Consider the following 24,321-nt stretch of genomic DNA (forward strand, 5'->3'; position numbering starts at 1 on the left):
TAACCAGTATTGCAGTTTTACATATCTGTTGTTTTCTCTCTAGCTGGCCTCAAATCTATTAATCAGACCATCCTATAAATATAAGAATCATTTTAGCAATCTGGCCTCTCGCTGTCAGAGAGATTTGCGTTATCGTCCTGTTCCTTCCCCCTCTTCTCTACAAGTTTGAACTAGCTTCTTGTTTCTTTCCCAACTCAGCTATTTCAACCCAAAACACAAGCTCAGATTTTCTTTCCACTGATATTATCTAACATTTTACTTTTTTTTAAAGTCCTTTTTACTTGTAGTGTCAAAGCTAATAGAATTGGCTGATACAGCAAATTGTGTGGATTGTTATGCACTGAGCTACAATAACTAAGTACAGGTTTGATTAAAACTCAACTGGATGGTGGAAACACGTAAAGACAGAAAAATAAGGCAGTCCAAAGAAAAGTTTAAGAGATTAAATCTTATTGCCCAATGGCCAATTTGATGATTACTTACTTAAGAGTCAGAAGACAAATTACATATCTTGATTCCAAGATGAAATTGGGAGCAAAATATTGCAAAAGGTTTACATTCCTATTATATTGGAATTTCCTTTCATACAACATCCTAAAGAACCTCATTGTTCACTTATCAAATGCAAAAAGCTACAGAGAACATTTGGGAAAACTTGTTTCTAAGCATCACATAAAGAATCTATTACGCCTAATCAGGCTGTTGATACAGAAGAGAACATCTGACATTCTTCTTGCTGATGAAAATCAACCTCTCGGATCTTATGCCTGGAAGGCCCAATATTAACTCAGACCCTACTTGTTTACATAGAGATTCCCAAATTGTAGATGAGGAAGAAGTTACGTTCTTCCCTTTGTTTTTTTTAAATTTCTTATTGCTTTAATAAATTGTCATTGCATTGTTGAAGCATCAAAATAGTTCTGATTTAAAACTTAAGCAACTTAAAAAAGACTGAATATAAAAGATGCATAAAGCACCCCAGCATTGTCAGAAAAAACTACTTTGGAAAAGACGTTCCAGGTGTGAAACCTCAGCTGTACACAAGTTTCATCACTGTTGCAGGTTTGCTGTACCCGACTGCACAATTCCTAAATGCAGTGTTTCACTCTGGTTAACAGTAACTTTATGCAACTATGGATGAGTTAAATCCAGCCTAAATTGGCCCAGATCCCTTCTGATTATCAAACAGTCATAGTTTAAACATTTCATCTGATAACACCTTCCTGCCAAGTAGCATCTGAATACATATGCAATTAAATTGTGGAGTGCTTTACTGACCCAGGATATAATGCCATGAATTGAGCCAAGATAATCAAAATATACCACATTCCGGTGGTAATCTCAAAAATCCAAAGGACCTTTGCGGTATATGTGGGTGCTGCTGCTCATCCAATAATTATGGACATTATTGATACAGGGGCTTTCCTCAAACTCTTGGGCAACATTCCCACATGACGAACCCAAATACTGATCAGCACCACAATATGTTGAACAATTTTTTTATTTTTTTTTAAAGCCTCTTACCAATATATTTATAAAAGTTTCTGGGCTTGGACAATGCATTTATGCACACAATCATATCAAGGTAATAATCTATCTCCCTTTCACTGGGGGTTACTTTGTACATGGCTTGGCTGTCTATTATCACTGCAAAGATAGTAGAACATAAGATGGGCCATGGAATTTCTTGTTTGGAAAAACGTGATCAGCCAAATTATGGAAGGTAGACAAAAATGCTGGAGGAACTTGTCTATGGAGAGAAGGAAAGATGCATCAGGTCGAGACCCTTCCTCAGACTGATGTCGGGGGGGGGGGGGGGGGGGGGAAGAGAGAAAGGAAAAAAAGAGCCTCTTCCTTTCTTCCCCCCCCCCCCCGCGACATTTTCCAGCATCCGCAGTACTTTCTTAGAAACATTATGGAAATCGTTTTATACCCAAGTATTGAGAGATCGCTTTAGATATTTTTAAAATACAGATGAGTATTTTGTTAAATGCTTTTGTGAGAACCTTTTAAGAATCAGAAATTAAATATGCAAACATATGCACAAAGAAAACATATGCACATTTGGAGCAGGTGAGCCATTTTTGATACTTTCAAGAAGACAGAGGGTGAAATAAGCTTTAAAAAAAAATAATTTGTGACAATGGTAATTTTTTTGCCATTGACAACCCATAAAATTAACATCAATATTGTGGTGACTCCGCACATGGACCATCATGGAAAGCTGGGCACTCTCACTGTGTACTAATGCTGGATTCCAGAGTTCAGCAATGTAGTAGGGATATAAACAAACAAGGAACTGCAGATGCTGGCTTACAAAAAAGAGACAAAGTGTTGGACTAATTTAGCAGGTCCGGCAGCATCTCTGGAAAACATGGATAGGTGACATTTTGCGTCAGGGCCCTTTTTCAGACGTCTGCCAAGATTCATCCATGTTTTCCAATTGAGTAGGGATGCTGGCCAATTATCCAGTACTTAAGATATAAAACCAACAGAAATTCCTACGGCAGATATTCTCTCATTGCTATTAATGGTATGAATCTAATTCTACCATTTTTTATTTTATAGGCAGGTCCATTTTGGAACCTACATGACACCCTTCTTTGGCACTGAAATGACCATTCCGAGCAAAGCTTCAGATAAACGTCACAGCATTTCTACACTTCCACAGATTTAACTTTTTCCCTTTACCAATGAATGTTAACACTATATCATATGTGCCACATGGATGCTTAGACAAACACATGCAATAAAGACACCAGTTGTCCCACCATCCATCACCTCCTCTACTCTGGGCTTGGTACCAAGCTAAAACCACAGCACCAGGTCAATTGCAAAATCAAGTTCTTTGGCTACTCATTTTATTTGCTGCAGTAGACTGGGATTCTTGGCAAGAGAGGTGAAGAGAGCATCATTGAGAAATATATGTTATTGCACAGTCATACTGTGATCAGAAGTACAAAATGAAGTTTTGTTAGATTCTTGAAGCAAGCAGGTCAGTGGTGCATTCACTAAACATTTCTGCACACTACTTTTATTTACTCCGAGGCTTACGCCTTAAAATATTAAAAATGCAAATATTTGTTAAAGACTGATGAGGCTGCATTTGGAGCATGTGCTCAGTCACCCTGCTAAAGGAAAGACACCACTTAGCCGCAAAGAATGCAGAGACAATTTACAAGGATGTTACCAGGACTCAAGGGCCTGACCTATGGTGTAACATTATTCACTGTAGCGGATGAAGCAGAGAGGTGATCTTGTACAAAATCATGAAGGCAATAGATACAGTGAATGCATAGTCTTTTTCGCATGGGTAGGGGATTCAAGAACTAAAACGCATAGATTTAAGGTGAGAGGGAATTATTTAATAGGAACCCGAGCAGCAACTTTTTCCCAGTGTGTGTTGGGTATATAGAATGAGCTGCCCTAAGAAGCAACTAGGAGGCGGGTACAATAACATTTAATAGACAGGTACATGGGGGGGGGGGGGGGAGATATGGGCCAAACACAGGCAAATGGGACTAGCTTAGATGGAGCATCGTGGTTGGCGTGGACAAGGTGGGCCCAAGGAGCCATTTCATGCTGTGTGACTAAATATGACAGAGATCTGAAAAGACACAGATTTTAAATAAAGTGTTTCTGCACAGTGCTAATTTGACATGTATCTATTCACTCCCACTTACTGAAAACCTGGTACTTACAGGGCTCGAAATTAACGGTTGCCCGGGTGCCATTGACCACTCAAAGCGCCGCCGGGCAACTAAACACCGAGTCATTTTGCCCGGCTTGGCAACCAGATACTGGTTTGTACCAAAGATAGACACAAAAAACTGGAGTAACTCCGCGGGTCAGGCAGCATTTCAGGAGAAAAGGAACGCGATGTTTTGTGTCGGCGGTGACGGCTGTATTGCGTGGGAAAGATACTAGGTGCGGGGTGACGAAGAGTCGAAGCGAATGACGGGCCCCGAACAGCGGTTCCATCTCCTCCCGCACCCCCTGATAAGGGCCGCTGCTTGCAATCCCGCTAATGGCGATAACCGCTTTAAAAACAAACCCTCCCGCACGCCGAGACCGGGAGGAGGGAGGGAAGGGGAGGCCTCGGCGCGCGGGAGGGTTTGTTTTTAAAGCGGTTATCGCCATTAGCGGGATTGCAAGCAGCGGCCGCAATCAGGGAGGAGGAGATGGAGCCGCTGTTGCGGGACCCGTCATTCGCTCCGACACTTCTGAAGCAGCTGCACCAGATACTATAGCTATGGGATCTTTGAGCTGCACCGCTCGGCCCCGCACCTTGTTGTTGGCTGGCGGAGGAGGGAGGCGGTGGCGAGGAGTTCCCAACGGCCAAGGCAGCAGGCGATGTTGTCCGAGGAACGCTGACCTTCCTTCCTCCCCACCTCTCCCCACCTCGCCCCCCCTTCTCTCTCTCTCTCTCTCTCTCTTGTACGTCCGTCCCCCCCTTATCCTGGGACCCCTCCTCTCCATCCCGCACTGATCCCCATCCCGCCTCTATTCAGTCCTCACTGACATCCCCTGTGCTCCCCTCCCCATCTCCCCCCCCCCCAATCTATTCATCCTGCGCTGATCACCCTATCCACCTCGCATTGATTCTCCTGCCCCCCCCCCCCCCACCCTACACTGGTTCCCCAATTCACCCTGCACTTACCCCTTTCCCATCCATCCTGCACTTCTCCTCCATCCATCCTGTACTGATCCCCCATCCATCCTGTACTAATCCATGCATTCATCCCGTACTGACCTACCCTCCATTCACCCTGCACCTTCCCCTCATTCATCCGGTAGTGATTTCCCATTCATCCTGCACAGACCCTCCGATCCACACTATACTGGCCCCCCCCCCCATTCATCCTGCGCTGATCTCCCCCCCCCCCTCCCCATCCATCCTGTACTGATCCTCCCATTCAAGAAGAATGGGGGGAACAGTCTGAAGAAGGGTCTCGACCCGAAACATTGCCTATTTCCTTCGCTCCATAGATGCTGCCTCACCCGCTGAGTTTCTCCCGCACTTTTGTCTACCCCCATCCATCCCGTACTGAACCCCCCCATTCAACACCATTGACATCCCCCGTGCTCTCCCCTCACAATTTTACTTATTCCAACCAACACGTACTAATTCACCTGCCTCAATCCATCCATTCTGCACCGACTGCATTCTAACCCCCCACCCCCCCCGCCATCTATTCACCCCGCACTGATTCACACACACCGCCACCCTGACCCTATTGTCCTCCCTATAAAACCACTATGGTGAAATGGCAATGGGCTACAAAAACCGAAGGCAATTAGAGTGACAGCAGACCAGAGTACCATTTATTTAATATACTGCTTGAGGGCAGTGCATGAATGACTCAAGATCATGCAATGCCAAGTCAAACTTTAGATGGTAATAATCAATGGAATGTACGACTTTGGTGAACAGATACAGTCAGATGATAATTATGGGTATGGCAACAGAGTGCCTTTGTTACTGGTTAAGCATCCAGTGGGCTGGACATCGGGGTTCGGGACAATAATTTGAATCCTGTCTGGCAGTATATGAACCTAAATACAAATAAAACGCTACATCAGTAACAATGACCATGAAACTACCATATTGTTTGGAAGTAACATTTGGTCCCAATTAAAGGCAGTTTCGGAAGCAAAGAAATTCCAGATTCTAAATACATAACTTCAACTGAACCTATAAAACTAAGGATTAAGCCAGCAGCCTTACACCTCTGCCACATCACTTCACCGCCAACCACCCCCCATCCCAAAGTACTTTATGGGATCACACCAGCCACCCTGAATGGTGACCAGAATTTACCACTAATTCTAAATATGGCATGAGTGCAATTTTGTACAATGATCCTTTGGTGGCGAGTTTTACATTAGAGTACTGGAGACACACATAACAGCATTATTTCTCCATCACTGTCTTTGAAATAGCTTCTTGGATTGAGCTGTGTACTGTCAAGGCCTTTTGCAGGATATTTTTTAACTTGACACCTTTAAAAAAAATTCAAAACGCAAACAGAAAGGCCTAACCCATATATGCTACATTTGCCAATGTCAAACAACATTTCCAAGAAACATACCCATTGTCTCTCAACCAAATTCAATGGCATCATTATTGCTTTCAAGAGTTTTGACACGCATAAATTAATTAAGATGTGTGGGCTGCTCCGTATCTTCAAATTATTTAAAGACCACTCCTACCACTCTTGGGAAAAACCATTTCAAAGACAATCATCTGGGATTTTTAAAAAATCAGCTTGGGCCAGTAACTTATTTTCAAAAAAGGTGATTTCCAGTTCTAAGTACAGGGCTCGAAATTAGCGGTTGCCCGAGTGCCAATGGCCACCCAAAATTGGCACTGCAGATACTGGTTTATACCGAAGCTAGACACAAAAAACTGGAGTAACTCAGCGGGTCAGGCAGCATCTCTGTGTCAGCGGCGGAACCAAGCTGTCGTGCGGGGCAAAGTGACGGAGGGTTGGAGCGAATGACGGCCCCCGCACAGCGGTAGCGGCTCCTCCTCCCACACCCCGCCCGCATAGCGGCCGCTGCTTGCCACTCCGCCATCAAAACAAACTCTCCCGTACGCTAAGGCTGGGAGAGAGTAAGGGGAAGGCCTCCTTTCGCCATCTGAGGCACCCGCACCTTCCTGATGGCTGGCGGAGGAGGGGAGGCGGTGGCGAGCAGATCCCCCTTTGGGGCGGCACTTGGTGGTGGACAGTGGCAGGAGCGCTGACCTTCCTTCCTCCCCACCTCCCCCTCTCTCTTGTACACCCCCCCCCTTATCCTGAGACCCCCCTCTCCATCCCGCACTGATCCCCATTCCCGCCTCTATTCAGTCCTCACTGGCATCCCCTGAGCTCCCCTCCCCATCTACCCCCCCCAATCTATTCATCCTGCGCTGATCACCCTATCCACCTCGTATTGATTCTCCTGCCATTCCCCATCCATCCCACACTGGTCCCCCAATTCATCCTGTACTGACCCCCTTTCTCATGCATCCTGCACTTCTCCTCCATCCATCCTGTACTGATCATCCCATTCATCCCGTACTGACCCACCCTCCATTTACCCTGCACCGATCCCCCCCATCCATCCTGCAGTGATCTCCCCATTCATCTTTTACTGAACCCCCCATTCATCCTGTACTGATCCCCTCATTCATCCTGTACTGATCCTCCCCATCCATCCTGTGGTGATCTCCCCATTCATCTTTTACTGACCCCCCATTTATCTTGCACTGATCCCCCAATTCATCCTGTAGCAATCCCCCCCCCCAAATTCATCCTGTAGCGATCCCCCCATTCATCCTGTACTGATCACCCCCCATTCAACCAGTAGCGAATCCCCCCCCATTCATCCTGTGGCGATCCCCTCATTCATCCTGTAGTGATCCCCCTCCCATTCATCCTGCACAGACCCTCCAATCCACACTGCACAGACCCTCCAATCCACACTGTACTGACCCCCCCCCCCCCATTCATTGTGTACTGAACCACCCATTCTTCCTGCGCTGATCCCTCTGCCCCATCCATCCTGTACTGACCCCCCCCCCCCATTTAAGAAGAATGGGTAGATCCGTCTGAAGAAGGGTTTCGACCCGAAACGTTGCCCATTTCCTTCGCTCCGTATATGCTGCCTCACCTGCTGAGTTTCTCTGGCATCTGTCTATCCCCATTCATCCTGTACTGATCCCCCCCATTCATTCTGTACTGACCCCCCTACCCCCCCCCCCCCCCCCATCCATCCTGTACTGATCCCATCCATCCTGCACAGATCCCCCCATCCATCCCGTACTGATCCCTCCATTCAAGTCCTCTGACATCCCCCGCGCTCTCCCCTCACAATTTTACCTAATCCAACCAACGAGCACTAATTCCCTTGCCTCAATCCATCCCGCAACGATTGCCTTCTCAACCCCCCCCCCCCCCCCCCCCCATCTATCCATCCCGCACTGATTCACACCCCCCCTCCGACCCTATTGTGCTGGAAATTTCTTCAGAGCGAACATTAACTATGTTTGATAACGGAATGCAATCAAATGTGTATTAATTCCCAATGTTATTATTTGTTTTAATCCATAAAGATGGATTAATTAAATTGTGAACTCATAAACATTAAAACCGCAGTGTTCGATTGTCACTGCTACCGTTGACACGTTATTACAGAATTCATTTTAACGGCAAATCAATGCTCTTAATATGGCGTATCAGTACTGTAGTTATTTAATGAGAAACATTCACAACTATACGTTGGATTTATCCAGGTTTTACTTCTACAGTCGGTCATATACATCACAACTTTGGTCAGGAGATATTTCATTTAAAATGTTAATGTTAATTCTGAAGTGGGACGATGGAAACAGCATTTATCAAAAAAAAAATTTAATCTGGTGCGTACAAACTGGGTATCTTCATTGCTGTTCACAGCACATACATCTAATCTGAATGTCCGGTAATGTGGCGTTTTGACATATTACCAAAAGAACATTTGCTGCAGTTATGTCCTTTGACCATCTCTTGTCAGTTAGTGTAATGTTTAACCTGTCAGATGAGTAGTCGGTTTTAACAGCTATTATCATAAAATGCCTTAAGAAATTTCCTTGCAACCTGTATATTTTGTTGTGGATAAATTATGTGGGAAGCGAGTGTTTCTGTGCCAATAGCAATAACGACCCATGCTATGGCCATGTCATGATAATTTTCTGTCCTTCACAGAATTGTTTGCGTCAATTTGTAATGTGCATGGTTAAGCATATATGTTACCATGGTCCAGGTTTTATTGACACACGTTGATCATACGCTGAATAATCCAACCACATTTTTGATTGGCAGTGGAAAGAAATAATAGAAATTGCATTAATTGCAATGGGTAAAAAGAGTTGGGATACTGTATTATAATTTTGCTGCATGTCATTGTGGTATATATCATGTCTTGATTGGTGAATATGTTTAGTTCGTGACTTTATTTCAAGCAGAAATAATATGTGAATGCTTCATTGGGCATAATTCCAACTGGTAACTACGCACTTCGTCCAAGTACATTATTGCACGCGTCATGCAAACCGCCTTAAATGACCACCTAAACTGTCATTTGACAACCTAAAAAGCTGCCCAGAATGCCCGGCTAGCAACAGGGAAAAAAAGTTAAGTGAGAGCCCTGAAATACATCAAGAGAAAACATCCACTCAGTCAGGATCCTGCATATTTCAATCAAGAATCCACACTTCCAGAGATACAGACCTCTAAAAACAATGTAACCTTTCCCGAATTTCCGACAATAATTTTCTGTATGCAAGGCAATACTAGAGGCAATATTACACATAAGATTAACAGCAATGCCTTATATAAGCAATATCTTTCTAAATTCATGTTACATTTACCTCCCAATAGTAACTCTCCTGGTTACTTCCCTTCCCTGCATACCAGCCTTTTGCGAATCATTCATTGGTACACCAAGATTTCATTGCAATCTCTCAATATCTAAACAATATGTTTTTATATTTATGGAGGGAAATAGACGTTCTATGACAGTGCTACTCTTGACCCACAACGTCAACCATCCATTTCCATTCAGATGGTGCCTGACTCTCTGATTTCCTCCAGCGGATTTTATTTTTTTGCTCAAAATATTGTCTATTTTGTCTCATGTGTTTCTATCTGCTTGCCAAATAGGACAACTTTCATGCATTATACTACATTTCCCAGATCATTGCCCACTCGCGTAACCTATGTTTCTATAAAAACCGCATCACTCCCTCTCAACCTACTATTGGCTATCTTTATCATATGGAAATTTAGGATCCATATCTTCCATGCTTCATCCAAGTCATTGAATATATTTAGTTCCCGAGAACTCAACCCTGTGACATACTATTTGGCAACCAAAAGACCAAGTCCAGTCTCTGTCACCCTATAGCCAGGTAGCCTTCAACCAAGCCAATGGAGTCAGTGTCACAGTACAGAAATAGAAAATTCTACTCACCATTAAGTATTATATATATCAGGGGTCGGCAACCTTGTTCTGCATAGGGGCCAGATACATGTCTGTGAGCGGATGGCGGGCCACATCTATCACGTGTACACATGGATACCGCCCTGGATGACAGGCAACAGATCACGTGTTCACATAGGTCTCGCCCCTTCAAGGATGCCACCCGAAGTACTGGGCGCTCACGAACATGACGTACCTACGGACCATTGCCTTGGCTCTGTCCTGAAAGCGGTGGGTCAAATACTCACACATCCCTAGCCTATTGACAACCATGATCCAGACAGTGAAGCCCAACCACAGGTGCGTGGTCGTGCCGGTAGCTTTGCGCAGGATGCGGTACAGCCAGAGCTCAGCAGCTCCACCATTGCGGCCGCCAGAGCAAGCCTCCTTGCGTCACCACGCCTGGGCGCCGCGGACTCGGGAGGTACCGGAGATGACGGAAGTCTGCGGGCTGGACAAATACGGGTGGGAAAAAAAACGCCTGCAAGCCGGATGATTTCGGGTCACGGGCCGCATTCGGCCCAGGGGCCGCAGGTTGCCGACCCCTGATCTATATTAATTCTATGGTCAAACATTTAACCTGCAGCTTTCAATGCCATGACATTTTAACGGTTTAGACTTAAATGTTGACAGTTCAGTTTAAGTGCACTCAGGCTGAAAAAAGAACTCCCCCAAATCTTCTACACCTTACCTTAAACCTATTTTTGCCAAGGGAAACGATTTCTCACTATTTACCCAATACCTCATAATTTTGTACAATTCAATCGCGATATGGGGAAATGTTTCAAACTATCTACACCCCCCAATTATGTACAGCTCTATTGAGTCCCCCAAGGTTTCCTCCACTCAGGCAGGCAAGTGGAGAGCATCAATCACATTCCTGCAGATGGAGGACAGGCTTTGGGGAGTTAATCGTTACAGGACTACCTAGTCTCTGACCTCCTCTTGTAGCCACAATGCATATATGACCACTCCAGATCATTTTCTCTTCAGTGGTAACAAAGAAAATAGGAGCATTTTCTTTGTTACCACTGAAGAGAAAATAGTGGGCTATTCAGCCCTTCGAGCCAGCACAGCCATTCAATATGATCATGGCTGATCATCCAAAATCCGTAACCCGTTCCAGCATATCCCCATATCCCTTTATTCCCTTAGCCCCAAGAGATAAATTTAACTCTCTTGAAACCCCCCCAGAGATAGATATATTTTTGATTAGTACAGGTGTCAGAGGTAATGGGGCGAAGGCAGGAGAATGGGGGGGGGGGGGGGGAGGGAGAGAGAGAGAGATCAGCCATTATTGAATGGCATAGTAGACTTGATGCGCCAAATTCTACTTCTATCACATGACCAATTACATTAATTGGGAGGAATCAATAATGGTAGTGCCATTGAAAGTCTTCTGATTTTCCTCCACCTATCATGCCCACTGTTCAAAAATGCTGAGTAGACAAAGACCATCCGCAAACATAGAAATCTGTAATATTGGTGTCATGCACAAAAATTACATCCAAATTGATGATCTATAAAATAAGGATTCTAGCATTGATAACCCATTGATCCCAGACTTCCAAACACAAAAGAATACCTTGACTCGATTTATCTACCTAACACCAAGTTAAATTAAATTAAACACTAAATTAACACTAAATTTCAGAACCAATCTGTCAATTTGCTCTGATTCACATGGGTTCATACTTTTTAGACCACTCTTACATGTGGGACTTTTGTTTAGGCATTACCAAAGTCCAGGTAAACAACATCAAAAATGCCTGGGTTGTACCGTGTAAATGGTGGACATGTTTTGGAGAGTTAGGCTGCCCTCAACAAGTTACCTCTGAAAGGATGAAGGAGATTAGTCACAGGATAGACCTCTAAAAACAATCTGGGATTTAACATAGACATCGGTGATTCATCCACCTTTAAACCCATTCAAATATTCAGATCATCCTCCTTTTTAATGGTATTTTTTTTCTAGAATTCCACCTTCTCTTCCATGAACCGTCCATCAGCCACATCTTCGTATACAATTTTAAAACAGTCCTTATGAGGAAAAGCCCCAAGCCTGACACATTAACTGTTTTCCTTTCACAATACTGTTTGACCTGATGAGTATTTCCACATTATTTAAGAACACATTATATTTTTCTCCCTTCACAAGCATTATTTGTGCAATAATCTTTGACAAGGCACCTTAAATGCCTTTTGGAAAACTGCCTAATACTTCTACCAATTCCCCCCCCCCCCCCCCCCCCCCCCCCCATCTTGGAGCCCAATAGTTATCTCTCCTTTTGATCCAAATCCAATTGTTGCTTTTTTCTGCAAAATTTGATAATGACTTGATTGCTTGTTGGAGGGAGTGACCCCTCACCCCCATTTTCTTTAATAGCATGGTCATAGATGTAGCAACAAACCCCCTGCATCCCACTTCGACAGGGAAAATCTTGCTCTTCCAGCCATTCTGAGCAGCTTCAGTTGCCAGTTCAGAGTACTTGGTCTTTTTCCTCTCATAAGCTTCTTCAACACCATCTGCAAATCTTCCCATGGAACTATTAATTACATAATGTATACCAACTTGGCTGTTGTGTACCACAGGACCACATCTGGCCAGAGTGTTGTAGCCACAATGTCTGGGGGAAACACAAGCTTTTTTCCCCCCAAGTCCATTTCCATTTTACAATCCCGAGCAGGATGCAGAATGCTTGCACCCTTTAAAGTTATCTGGTGCTCTGGAGGTTGGCCTGCTGGTATAAATGTTGTGAAGTGGACATTTCCTGCCGGTTTGTGGGGAAGCATTTGTGATCTTACGCCTCTGTTCCAGGATTGATGCCAGTTGTCTGAGAACTTGGTTTTGCCGGCAAGTGTAACGCCCTTGGCCGAGGCTCATAGTGCATCCTGGTAAAATGTGCCTTAGTGATGCAGGTGCTTGGCAAAGGGAGCAAGCGGGGTCTTCTCCGAACCACTGCTTCAGGTTCTGGGGTGATGGTAGAACATCATAAGTGGCTCTGATGACAAAACTTAGCCGAGATCCTTCCATTTGCCAGATGTCACGCTAGCTGAGTTTCCTCTTTTCCAGGCTCTCACAGTTCGTCCATTTGCCCTGCTTGGCCATTGAGACGGCCTTGGCGTGTCACTCTGCCTCCTCCCGTCTTCTCACCAACTCCAACACGAGCCGTCTCTTCTGTACTGATGTTGCCTTGTGCCATTGAGGAGCTTTTGGGACGAGCCCGACTCTCCCGTGATGGACTTAGCCAACCCCATCCCGGAAATGAAGAGCAGACTTAGCACTCTGATCGGCTTCTGATGGGGTCCACTTCCTCTCCGTTGCCACACTGGGGGCCGCTGTTCGAATAACAGTATCTTCAGATTCAGTGAGGGTCATGACCAACCTTGATTTAGTGCATTTAGTCCCATACAGTCCGACAGTACTTAAGCATTGTGGAAGTCCAGGCCACTGTTTCACATGTGTGCTGATCATTCTTTCCTACAATTACCCCATGACTGATTTGTATAAAGACCAGTTGAACCAGTACTTTGGTCCTGTCCTCACTAAGGAAGACATAATCTCCTGGAAATACTTGGGGACTGAGGATCTAGTGGGAGGGAGGAACTGAAGGGAATCCACATTATTCAGGAAACGGTGTTGGGACTGAAGACAGATAAACCCCCAGGGCCTGATGGTCTGCACCCCAGAGTGGTCAAGGAGGTGGCATTAGAAATCATTGATGAACATTTTCCAATGTTCTATAGATTCTGGAGATCAGTTCCTGTGGACTGGAGGGTAGCTAATGCAACCCCACTTCTTAAGAAGAGGGAGAGAGAAAACAAGGAATTATAGACCAGTTAGCCTTACATCAAGTGGAGAAGATGATCAAGTCGATTATTAAAGATGCAATAGCAGCACATTTGGAAAGCATTGACAGGATCGGTCAAAGTCAGCATACATTTGTGATGGGGAAATTATGCTTGACTAATCTTCTGGAATTTTGAGGATGTAACATGTAGAATAGATAAGGAAGAGTCAGTGGATGTGGTATATCTGGACTCTCAAAAAGCCTTTGACAAGGTCCCACACAAGAGATAAGTGTACAAAATTAGAGCAGATGGCATTGGGGGTAGGTATTGACTTCTTCTTCTTGCGTTTGGCGTGCACAGCCTAAAGTTGTCGGACAACTTGTTCTATTTGAATGTACACGCCGGGTTGATTGCATTTGTCGAAACAGGGCGGACCACGTGAAGGTTGCAATCTCCCACCCCAGGGTATTGACACGGATAAAGAACTGGTTGACAGACAGGAGGCAAAGAGTAGGATTCAACGGGTCCTTTTCAGAATGGCAGGCAGTGACTAGTGGGTGTCGCAAAGCTCAGCGCTGGGACCCCAGTAATTTACAATATATATTAACAATTTAGACAAGGGAACTAAATGTAACATCTCCAAGTTTGCGGATGACAAAGGTGGGTGACAAGTGTGATCGGCGAGAAGAATGCTATGAGGCTGCAGGGTGACTGGATAGGTTGGGTGAGTGAGCAGATGCAGTATAATGTGGATAAATGTGAGGTTACTCATCACTTTAATTTCATGTTTCATGTCTTTTGTGTTTTTTATGGCTGTTGGCAAATTAATTTCCCTCCTGGGATAAATAAAGTTCTATAGTATCGTATCATATTTGGTGGCAAGAACAAGGCGGCAGATTATTATCTGAATGGTGTCAGATTAGGAAAAGGGGAGGTGCAACGAGACCTGTTGCCCTTGTACATCAGTCACTGAAAGTAAGCATGAAGGTACAACAGGCAGTGAAGAAAGCAAATGTCATGTTGGCCTTCATAGCAAGAGGATTCGAGTATAGGAGCAGTTGTACAGGGCCCAGGTGAGACCACGCCTTGAGCATTGTGTGCAGTTTGGGTCTCACAAGGAGGACATCTTGCTATTGAGGGAGGGCATTTGATGAAAGAATGGGTCATTTGATGAAAGAATGGGTCAACTGGGCATGAGTTTACTGGAATTTAGAAGTACGAGTGGGGGTCTTATAGAAACATAAAATTCTTAAGGGATTGGACAGGTTAGATGCAGGAAAAATGTTCCCGATGTTGGGGGAGTCCAGAACCAGGGGTCACAGTTTAGGAATAAGGGGTAGGCCATTTAGGACTGAGATAAGGAAAACCCTTTTCACCCAGAGAGTTGTGAATCTGAGGAATTCTGTCTCAGAAGGCAGTGGAGGCCAATTCATGAAGGCCAATTCAATTCAACAGAATAAAGGGATATGGTGAAAAAGCACTAACAGGGTACTGATTTTGGATGATCAGCCATCATCATATTGAATGACGGTGCTGGCTCGAAGGGCTGAATGGCCTACTCTTGCACCTATTTTCTATGCCTATGTAAAGTTACATTTACTATTTTCCAACAATTCAACTTTCCCAAATCTAAACAATTTAAAATGTAAGCCCAATGCATCAACTATCTCATTTAACTAGCCAGTTATTTTAAAGTATCCTAACCAGTTAGGTTAAAGTATATCAGGGGTCAGACAGGGATCAGCCTGCAGCATCAACAATTTGCACTGTACTGGTAATTCACTAGAATTCCTTCCTCCCTCATTTACATGCAGATTTCTCTGGGATGTCATTTGTATCCTCATGGAGACTAATGCATGAAACACCAGTTTAATCCGGTTCTTTATTTTCCATTATTAAATACCCAGATTTTCATTGTATTTCTTAAATATAGATAATACCCAATGTTTGCATCACAGCTTAGTTTGGGAACAGCTCAATCTAAGACCGCAAGAAATTGCAGCAAATTGTCGACAGTCCAGCACACAAACCAACCTACCATCAATTGACTCAATTTATACCTCACGTATAGCAAGGTCAGCAGCATAATCAAAGATGAGTCGCACCTTGGCCACCCTCTTCTCCCGCACTCCCGTCACATCGGGCAAAAGGTGTGAACACGCACACCTCCAGATTCAGGGACAGTTTCTTCCCAGCTATTATCAGGCAACCGAATCAAGTATACCGCACAAAGAGAGCAGTCCTGAACGATTATCTACCTCATTGGTGACCGTCAGACAATCTTTGATTGCACTAAACGTTTTACCTTCTCGTGTATCTATTCACTGTAAATGGCTTAATTGTAATCGTGTTGTATTTCCACTGACTGGTTAGCACGCAACAAAAGCTTTTCACCGTACCTCGCTACACGTGACAATAAACTGAACAGAACTGAAATTTCTGGCTAGTTCCATTTCAAATTTGAAATTTCCTTTTTAAACTTTGAACAAACTTTTACACTGTTCGATCAGCTTCTGTGCAATTATGTTCTTTTTTCTTCAGTTTGATACCATTATTTTTTTTAATTAATCAGACACTGGGTATTCCCTCTTGGAATTCTTTGTATCTCATTGGTATCGATTCAATGTATAATGAAGGCCCCCCTTAGAAATCTGTCCTTACATCTTAATCGACCAATTTCTTATCCCGTTGTCAGTTTTTTTTTTAACGTGACTGCTTCATCACATAATTGCAATTGAACTTAAAATGCTAGTCTTGTACATATTCTTCTCTCCCACAAACTGAATGCGAAATTCAATCACTTAATGTTCACTAGTACCTAGGGAAGCCCAAGAGATCTTTATTTAATCTTATCTTGTTGCACAATGCCAGGCATAGTATAGCCTGCCCTTTGATTGGTACCAGAACATGCTGTTCTAAATAGAAAACATTATGAACTTTTCATCTACGCTCGTTCTGACCATTTGATTTTTCCAGTGCATATGCAAATTGAACTCTCCATAATTACCGCCACACCTTTCAGACAAGTTTCCCATTCTTTATTTCTCTTTAGTGTCCAGTTGTGCTTGCAATTGCTCGTAGGAGGCCTCTACTCCAATGTTGAAAGTGACATACTGCCTTTTTTATTTCTTCATCTCCACCCAAATCATTTCCACATCCTGGTTTTTGGAACTTGGGTGCATTGACCACGAGACCATTGAAACAAACTTATTCCACCACATAAATGTCATGTACACTTTGATATCACAGCCTCAAATCCTGTTGCAGCTACATCTCAGTAATGGCTACGGGAACACATTTATTTCCATGATCTCAGTTTATTGTCTTCATTTTGAATGCCCTGTGCACTCAGATAAAGCTTTTTGCTTACTTTGAGTTGTATTCTCTAACCTTCCTGTCACAATCTATTTCCCATTATAAAACCTCTTTCTCGAACCTCCTTGCGGTATCAACCCAGATCAGATTTCTTGCTACCACTATTTAGTGTACAATCTTCCCAACTTCCCCAATCACAATATGCTGGAAGAATCCCAGCATAGTTCACATGTAGTCAATACCATTACAGTTCTCATCCGTCTGAAGAAGGTTCTCGCCCCGAAACGTCACACATTCCTTCTGTCCAGAGATGCTGCCTGGCCCGCTGAGTTACTACAGTAACCTTCAATCAGAACCCATCCTGCAATACCAGTTCTAGAGTTATACATTCATCTCAAATCATTCACCCTGTACTAATCCAGAGGTTATTGCCTTGGTTCTGCCTCTTAATTTGGCGTCTACTTTCTTGTATCAACTGTGTAGAAACTCATCTATTCATTGATGTCCATTTACACAATGGCTGGATCCTCCACACCCATTGCAAAGTTTCTCTCTTGCTTTGAGGAAACATTTCAAACCCAGATACCAGACATGCAAAAGATCATATTGCAGTCTACAATGAACAATGATAATTTTTCTCACTATAAAAAATGCCATTCAACCTTTCAAGTCAGCTCCATTATTCATCATGATTATGATATTCTACCTCAACTCTACTTCCCTGCACCTTACCCATAATCCGCTCCCTGAACATCCAGTCTATGGATCTGTCACTGACAGCATTCACAGCAGTCCAGCATAGTTATTTTGTTTCTTATGCATTACCCTATTATAACTAATTTTCTCTTCCATTTGAATAACATGCTGCATCATGACGTTATAGTCAAAGAGCTCACCCATCACACCTGCCCCAACAAGTTCATAAAATCTCGAGCCCACGCAGTGCTTCTGCACTCCTGTCCCCATCCCTGACACTCGCATCCACTCTCCCATCGCTGACCAACCACTTCTCTTAATGGGTCTGTCCATCTCCTTGTACAAAATCTGGTACTTCCCTGCGTCGTGATGTGTTGCGATATCTCCAGCTCAACCTTAAGCTCAATGATTCTGAGCTCAAGCTCTTTGATCCACAAACACTTCCATATGATATTTTCTCACCAACATGCAGTTTACTAACTGCTTATGCAGATATTTTATGCTAAAGTTTAAATTTTCCATTAAATGTTACTTTCAACACAAGCAACTACAGCAGAAGTTTCCTCCACTATGGGATCTGTTAATAGCGAATGATCCAAAAACTTAAGGCCGTACAAAAGATGCTTGCTTTGCTGCCTTAGAAAATGTAATCCATAACCATGAGCTCCCCATGTTTTATCTTTAATATAAAATGGTCTAAAGTTAAGCTCTAATACATCCTTAATATCACACCCACTGAATTATTCCGCAATGAAAATTGTTAACGTTAATGAAAACATTCGATTTAAATAATATAGCACTTAATCTGGTTTGACTTTGCTTTAAAATAATCTAAAAACTTTTAAATTCTGCTTTTAAATCAATCAATCTATCTATATTACTATAACTCTGTTCTTGACCGGTTTTGGCGATCTGTGCTGCGATTTCCGAGAGAACGCCGCCACCTACGGCCGTCATTTTTGGCCACGTCGCTCAGAGCCCCCCTTCGCCGCATGTGTGCCGAGGATTTTTCCAGTCGATGAAAAATGACAGAGATATTAATGATTTTACAAAATTCCCCATTCTCTCTGCTGCCCCCACTGGCGGCAGGGGGGATGGACTATAAAACGTCGCCTATTTCCTTCGCTCCATAGATGCTGCTGCACCCGCTGAGTTTCCCCAGCAATTTTGTGTACCTTCGATATTCCAGCATCTGCAGTTCCCTTTTGAACACAGTGGTGTGCCTCAATTAGTCTGCAAGCTGGAGGAAGGTAGAGGATCACGTTTCTCTGAGCTGTGAATAACACTGAACACATGTCCACACAACTGTGAGTAAGTACCCTTAATGTGGTTTGAAAATGAAAATTATGGTTAAAGTAAAAAAGCACTGCCTGCAAATGGTTGTTTGGGGGGTTTGGGTTGAAATAAAAAGGCACTCTCTCTCCCCCCCTCTCCTCTCCCCCCTCGCCTCTTCCCCCCCCCCTCCCTCTCCTCTCCTCCCCCACCGTCCCTCCCTTAAACCCCCCTCCCCTCCACACACCCATACCCCCTTCCCTCCACCCCCCCTCCCTGCTCCCCACCTCTCCTCTCCCCCCTTTCTCCCACTCCTCCCCTCCCCCACCGTCCCTCCCCTCCGCACACCCCTACCCTCCACCCTCCCTGCTCCCCACCTCTCCTCTCCCCCTCTTCCCTCACCTCTCCCCCTCTCTCTCCTCCCCTCCACCTTCCCCTCACCCACCCTCCCTCTTCTCCTCCTTGCCACCCCCTCTCCCTCTTGCCCCTCTCTCTGTGTCTCTGCCCCTTCTCTCTCTGCCCTCACTCTCTACCCCCCCCCCCCCCTCTCTAGATGTGACTGCAAGTTGGGGGCTATGCGTCAGTAGATAGGGTGGTTATGAGGTAAAAGGAGCAAATTAATAATATTAAAATAATATCAAGGGGGGTAATTAGCGTGAAGGGGGGGGGGGGGGGATAGTTAGTGTGTGTGACGCTGCATGCCGCCTCCCCCCCACAACCGCACGTTGCGGGAACAGACCCAACGGGTCTGCACTTGGTCTAGTAATACCTATTTTTCGCTTTGGGCACACAATGAAACATAAATGTAATTCCATTAACCATCTCAGTTAACTGGTTAGTTCAACCATGTTAGGTTAGTTCTACAGTTTTAAGGACAAATTAAAATGGCATAAGTAGAGAGTAATAGAGTTCTGTGGAAACAGATTAATTGAGGCCTAAATATTTCTCAAGTGCTGCAATATTTCTCTGTTGCAGGGCTTCAACTAAAAGCACTTTTTCCATACTTAAGATATCAGCCAGATGTTAGAGAACGATGTTTTAAAATTGTTACACGTTTAAAAGTAGCATAACCAACACTGTCATTTCTTGATAACTGCAACATTTTTGTTACTGGAATCTGATAAAACATTGAATGTAAAGGTGGTTTCTTAAATTTCAATTCGGATTTTGAACAAGACTTAATCAAAATCTCGACATTTATCCAATGTTTTAACTAAGTGAATGCTTAAAGACCTTTTTCAACCAAATCTAATGTGGCAAGCAAAATAAGTTAGTTCTATTGTGAGAATAAATGCCTTTGGTATATAAAAAATGTTTGAGAAAAATACAATATACAGTTGGCACAAGGCTATCTAAATATACGTAGGCCGATAACTATAAAATACTATTGCTTTTACTGACCATGCTTCATCACGAACCTTACCCATCTACCTCATTCAACGCCATTTTTTTTTAGTTTAAATATTTCAGTCGGGAGCTTCGTCTCCCTGTTAGCCATCCTTAACAAAATGTTGACACTAGGTTGGTTATTCTATATTTTATTTTCAAACTAAAGTTAATGAAGAAACCCAAAAGGATGAAATGACCCATTCTCGTGTCATTGTTAGATTGATAAAATAAATCCCTTACTTAAAATACGGTGTAATTACATGCAGCGAATTACACACATCCCATCTCAGGTCGTGCCCATGTGCTCCGACATCGCCAGCCGTACCTCAAATTCTACTCATTATTCAGTTTCGTTTCTCCAACCTCTGCTTTCATAACGTGCCATTTAAATACATTTTTTTTTAAACAGGCTTGCGCAAGTGCATTCTATTTTAGATGAATTTAAAGGCATTTCCATACATCGAGTACCACACCCCCTGCTCGCTACACGAACGTAGCTGCTGACTTACGAAGATAAACCTGGAAATTACACACAAGGTACACACAACGCGGTCACCAAGTCTCTTACCCAGTCACCCCTACGTTATATTTCATGGTTTTCCAGGGGGTCCAGCTGTAGCAGTTCCCATTGCTGGAGCTCAACACATAATTTATGCCGTAAGTGCTGGCCTTATTCTCCCTCTTTCTTCTCACCAAGCTCTTCAAACTGTTATTGTGGTAGTTGTTGTTCTTCACTAAGTTGTTGCCAATTCCACCACCATTCATTTCTGTCAAATTGTGATGATTGAAGTAAGTGCCGGTGCCGGTTTTAGTCCTTCCCGAGGAGGAGGTGGAACAACACGAAGACGAGGAGCTGCCAGTACCCGATTCGGGAGATGGGGACGATGAGGAAGACGATGAAGCAGAAGAAGATTTCTGCAGCGTCCTGCAACCCTCCCCATTGCCCGGTCCCGGCCCTGGTCCCGGGCCCATGCCCGTGTCGGGGGAGGAACCTGTCCGGTGTCTGTGGCCGTTTGCGGGCGCCGAGCCCGGGCTGCCGGAGGCGGCGAGGCCCCCGCCGCTGGCTGGTGCGGTGTCGAGCGCCGGCGAGTTCAGGTACAGCGGGTAGTGGTGAGTGGAGTTGCTGCGCATTCCCTGAGACGTCTCCCAGATCTGCATCCACAAGGCATTGGCGGGTCCCTTCTGCTCCGGCTGAATCCAAGCCACTCTCGGATCCATCAAACAGTGTTCGCACTCACTCAGCCCAGACAACCTATCTAAAACAAAGCACCGATCACCTTACGACCCACCGGCTCCCGCTCTCGATCACACACCACAGAACCTCGTGCGTACTCGGCTTTGCCTTCGTCTTTCTTCCGTTTACTTTTCTGTTAAATGGCTTACAAACTTTTCTTTTATTTAAAAGAATAGCCAGGACCGGGTTGTGGCTGCACTTTAACAATATGGCGTCCTTCCCATAACCCGGCTGCCCCGCCGCGCATGCGCGCGCATTTTTAAACGCTTCGCCCGGCTCCAACCGCCACGGCCGCGCGTGCGCAGTCTCCACCGGGCGGGCTGGCTGGCTCGCTCGCTCCCAGGGCTCGACCGGGCGGGGCGGAGTCGAGAAGGAAGGACGCGCACTGTGGCTGCATCGACGTGTGCACTCCTCCGCCCCCAGCTTGCAGCGTGCTTGAAATGTCATCTCCTTTCTAATTTACAGATCTGTCTTCTGCGATACATTCACCAATTTTTGAATGGCTTCAGGATTCGGCGAGCCCCGAAATAAAATATTGAACTGGCAATCTTGTCTCTCTTTTATTGTTGCTCACTCACATCTTATACATGTTGACGACGACATATGAAACAATGGGGGAGCTAAACTTTTCTCCCCCGCACTTTGGCTTATTTCCATTAGTGCAGCCTGACCTGCTATTCGCAACACCCAAATAAGTGTAATCACTATCTAACTGCATGCATTCGCCCATTTGACCTGGCTTTTACTTCGCCTTTTGGAATGTTCATCACACCCCCTCCCCACTCCCACAATATTTCGGAAACTTAAAACTAACTTGTTTTTTCTCTGTTCCTCCTGGAACATTAACTGTTCCTTTTCCCACTGATGCTGACTGATCTGCTGAGTGTTTATACCTTATTGTTTCAGGTTTGGTGTATTCTTGCATAATAGTAAGATTATAAGTTTGAAATTTAGCAAAAGCAATTGTTTTTTACCATATTGACAAATTTTACCGCAGTGGCCACTTAGTAAGAAATATTTAGCTAAAAATATAGCAAATGTTGGGCTGTAGGTTGATGGTAAAGGATATGCTGGGCTATTAGATTACAGACAGAATTGCAGATGGATAGGACCATTATTTGTGATTGTTTCAGATAAGGTAGAGAAGGGGATAAAAAAAAAAAGGCTGGGATGACAAATATGTGCGGGGGAATAATGTGCTTGAGAGATTGCCAAATGACGATTTGTTGGTTGAACGAAGGAACACAAAGGGGTAATCACACAGCTGGGATTGTGCTAGTAGTAGTGTTCTCTTAAGGAGAAGAAAAAGGAAATTATTGAGCAAACATCTGACAAGTGTAATGAAAATTGGAAGTATTAGTTGGTCTTATCAGTTACCCGGAAATAAGCTAGATTAGGCTAGTATAAAAGATATAGATGGGAAATAATTTCCAAATTGAATTCAGGAGAACATTATTAACTGATATCTAATATAAATGAAAGTAGACAAAAATACTGGAGAAACTCAGCGGGTGAGGCAGCATCTATGGAGAGAAGGAATAGGTGACGTTTCGGGTCAAGACCCTTCTTCAGACTGATGTGTGGGTGGGGGGGCTGCAGGAAGAAGAAAGGAAGAGGCTGAGACAGCAGGCTGTGGGATAGCTGGGAAGGGGAGGGGAAGGAGAGAGAAAGCAAGGACTACCTGAAATTGGAGAAGTCAATGTTCATACTGCTGGGATGTAAACTACCCAAGCAAAATATGAGGTACGGCTCCTCCAATTTGCGGAGGTGCTCACTCTGGCCATGGAAGAGCCCCAGGACAGAAAGGTCAGATTCGGAATGGGAGGGGGAGTTGAAGTGCTGATCCACCGGGAGATCAGGTTGGTTAATGCGAACTGAGCTGAGGTTGGGCGAAGCGATCGCCAGCCTGCGCTTGATCTCACCGATGTAGAGCAGTTGACACCTAGAACAACGGATGAGGGTGGAGGAGGTGCAGGTGAACCTCTGCCTCACCTGAGTTGGTATGAACATTAACCTCCAATTTCAGGTAGTCCTTGCTTTCTCCCTCCTTCCCCTCCCCTTCCCAGCTCTCCCACAGCCTACTGTCTCCGCCTCTTCCTTTCTTCTTCCCGCCCCCCCACCCCCTCATCAGTCTGAAGAGGGGTCTCGACCCGAAACTTCACCTATTCCTTCGCTCCATAGATGCTGCCTCACCCGCTGAGTTTCTTCAGCATTTTTGACTACCTTTGATTTTTCCGGCATCTGTAGTTCTTTCTTAAACATATAATATGAATGAATGATACTTTATTTATAATAAGCCCAGAGACTGGGATAATTCTAGATTTAGTTGTAGTGACCTGAATCTGGGTAGATGAAATGCATGTCAGTGAGGCACATCACCTGCGCATAACATCATTCTTGTAGTAATCATAATTCTGTAAGGTCAGGATGGTTTTGAATAAAGACAAAGATACAAATGGAGTTTCTAAAATGGAGTACAAACATTTTACTAGCTGAAATATATATGATTTGAAAAGTGGATTTAAAAACAGTTATTTGAAAATAACAGTATCATAGCAACATTCAAAGAGATTTAGATGGTTCAAACTAAGAATGTCCGTGTGAAGAAAATAAAAGTA

The 24,321-nt window shown here is 44.2% G+C and overlaps 1 protein-coding gene across 4 annotated transcripts in view; it reads right to left on the reverse strand.

Annotated features, from left to right (window-relative positions):
• tent4a (terminal nucleotidyltransferase 4A) overlaps nt 1-21,945 on the reverse strand; it is a 72,629-nt gene extending 50,684 nt beyond the window's left edge. For all 4 annotated transcript variants that reach the window (XM_033048085.1, XM_033048077.1, XM_033048069.1 and 1 more), the window contains exon 1: nt 21,038-21,945. In XM_033048085.1, the coding sequence (XP_032903976.1) occupies nt 21,038-21,687 (650 nt within the window). In that variant the 5' untranslated portion in view covers nt 21,688-21,945. The remainder of the gene's footprint in view (nt 1-21,037) is intronic.
• Between the last annotated feature and the right edge of the window lie 2,376 nt (nt 21,946-24,321).

The sequence above is a fragment of the Amblyraja radiata genome, chromosome 2 (assembly GCF_010909765.2).
Source record: "Amblyraja radiata isolate CabotCenter1 chromosome 2, sAmbRad1.1.pri, whole genome shotgun sequence".
NCBI lineage: Eukaryota > Metazoa > Chordata > Chondrichthyes > Rajiformes > Rajidae > Amblyraja > Amblyraja radiata.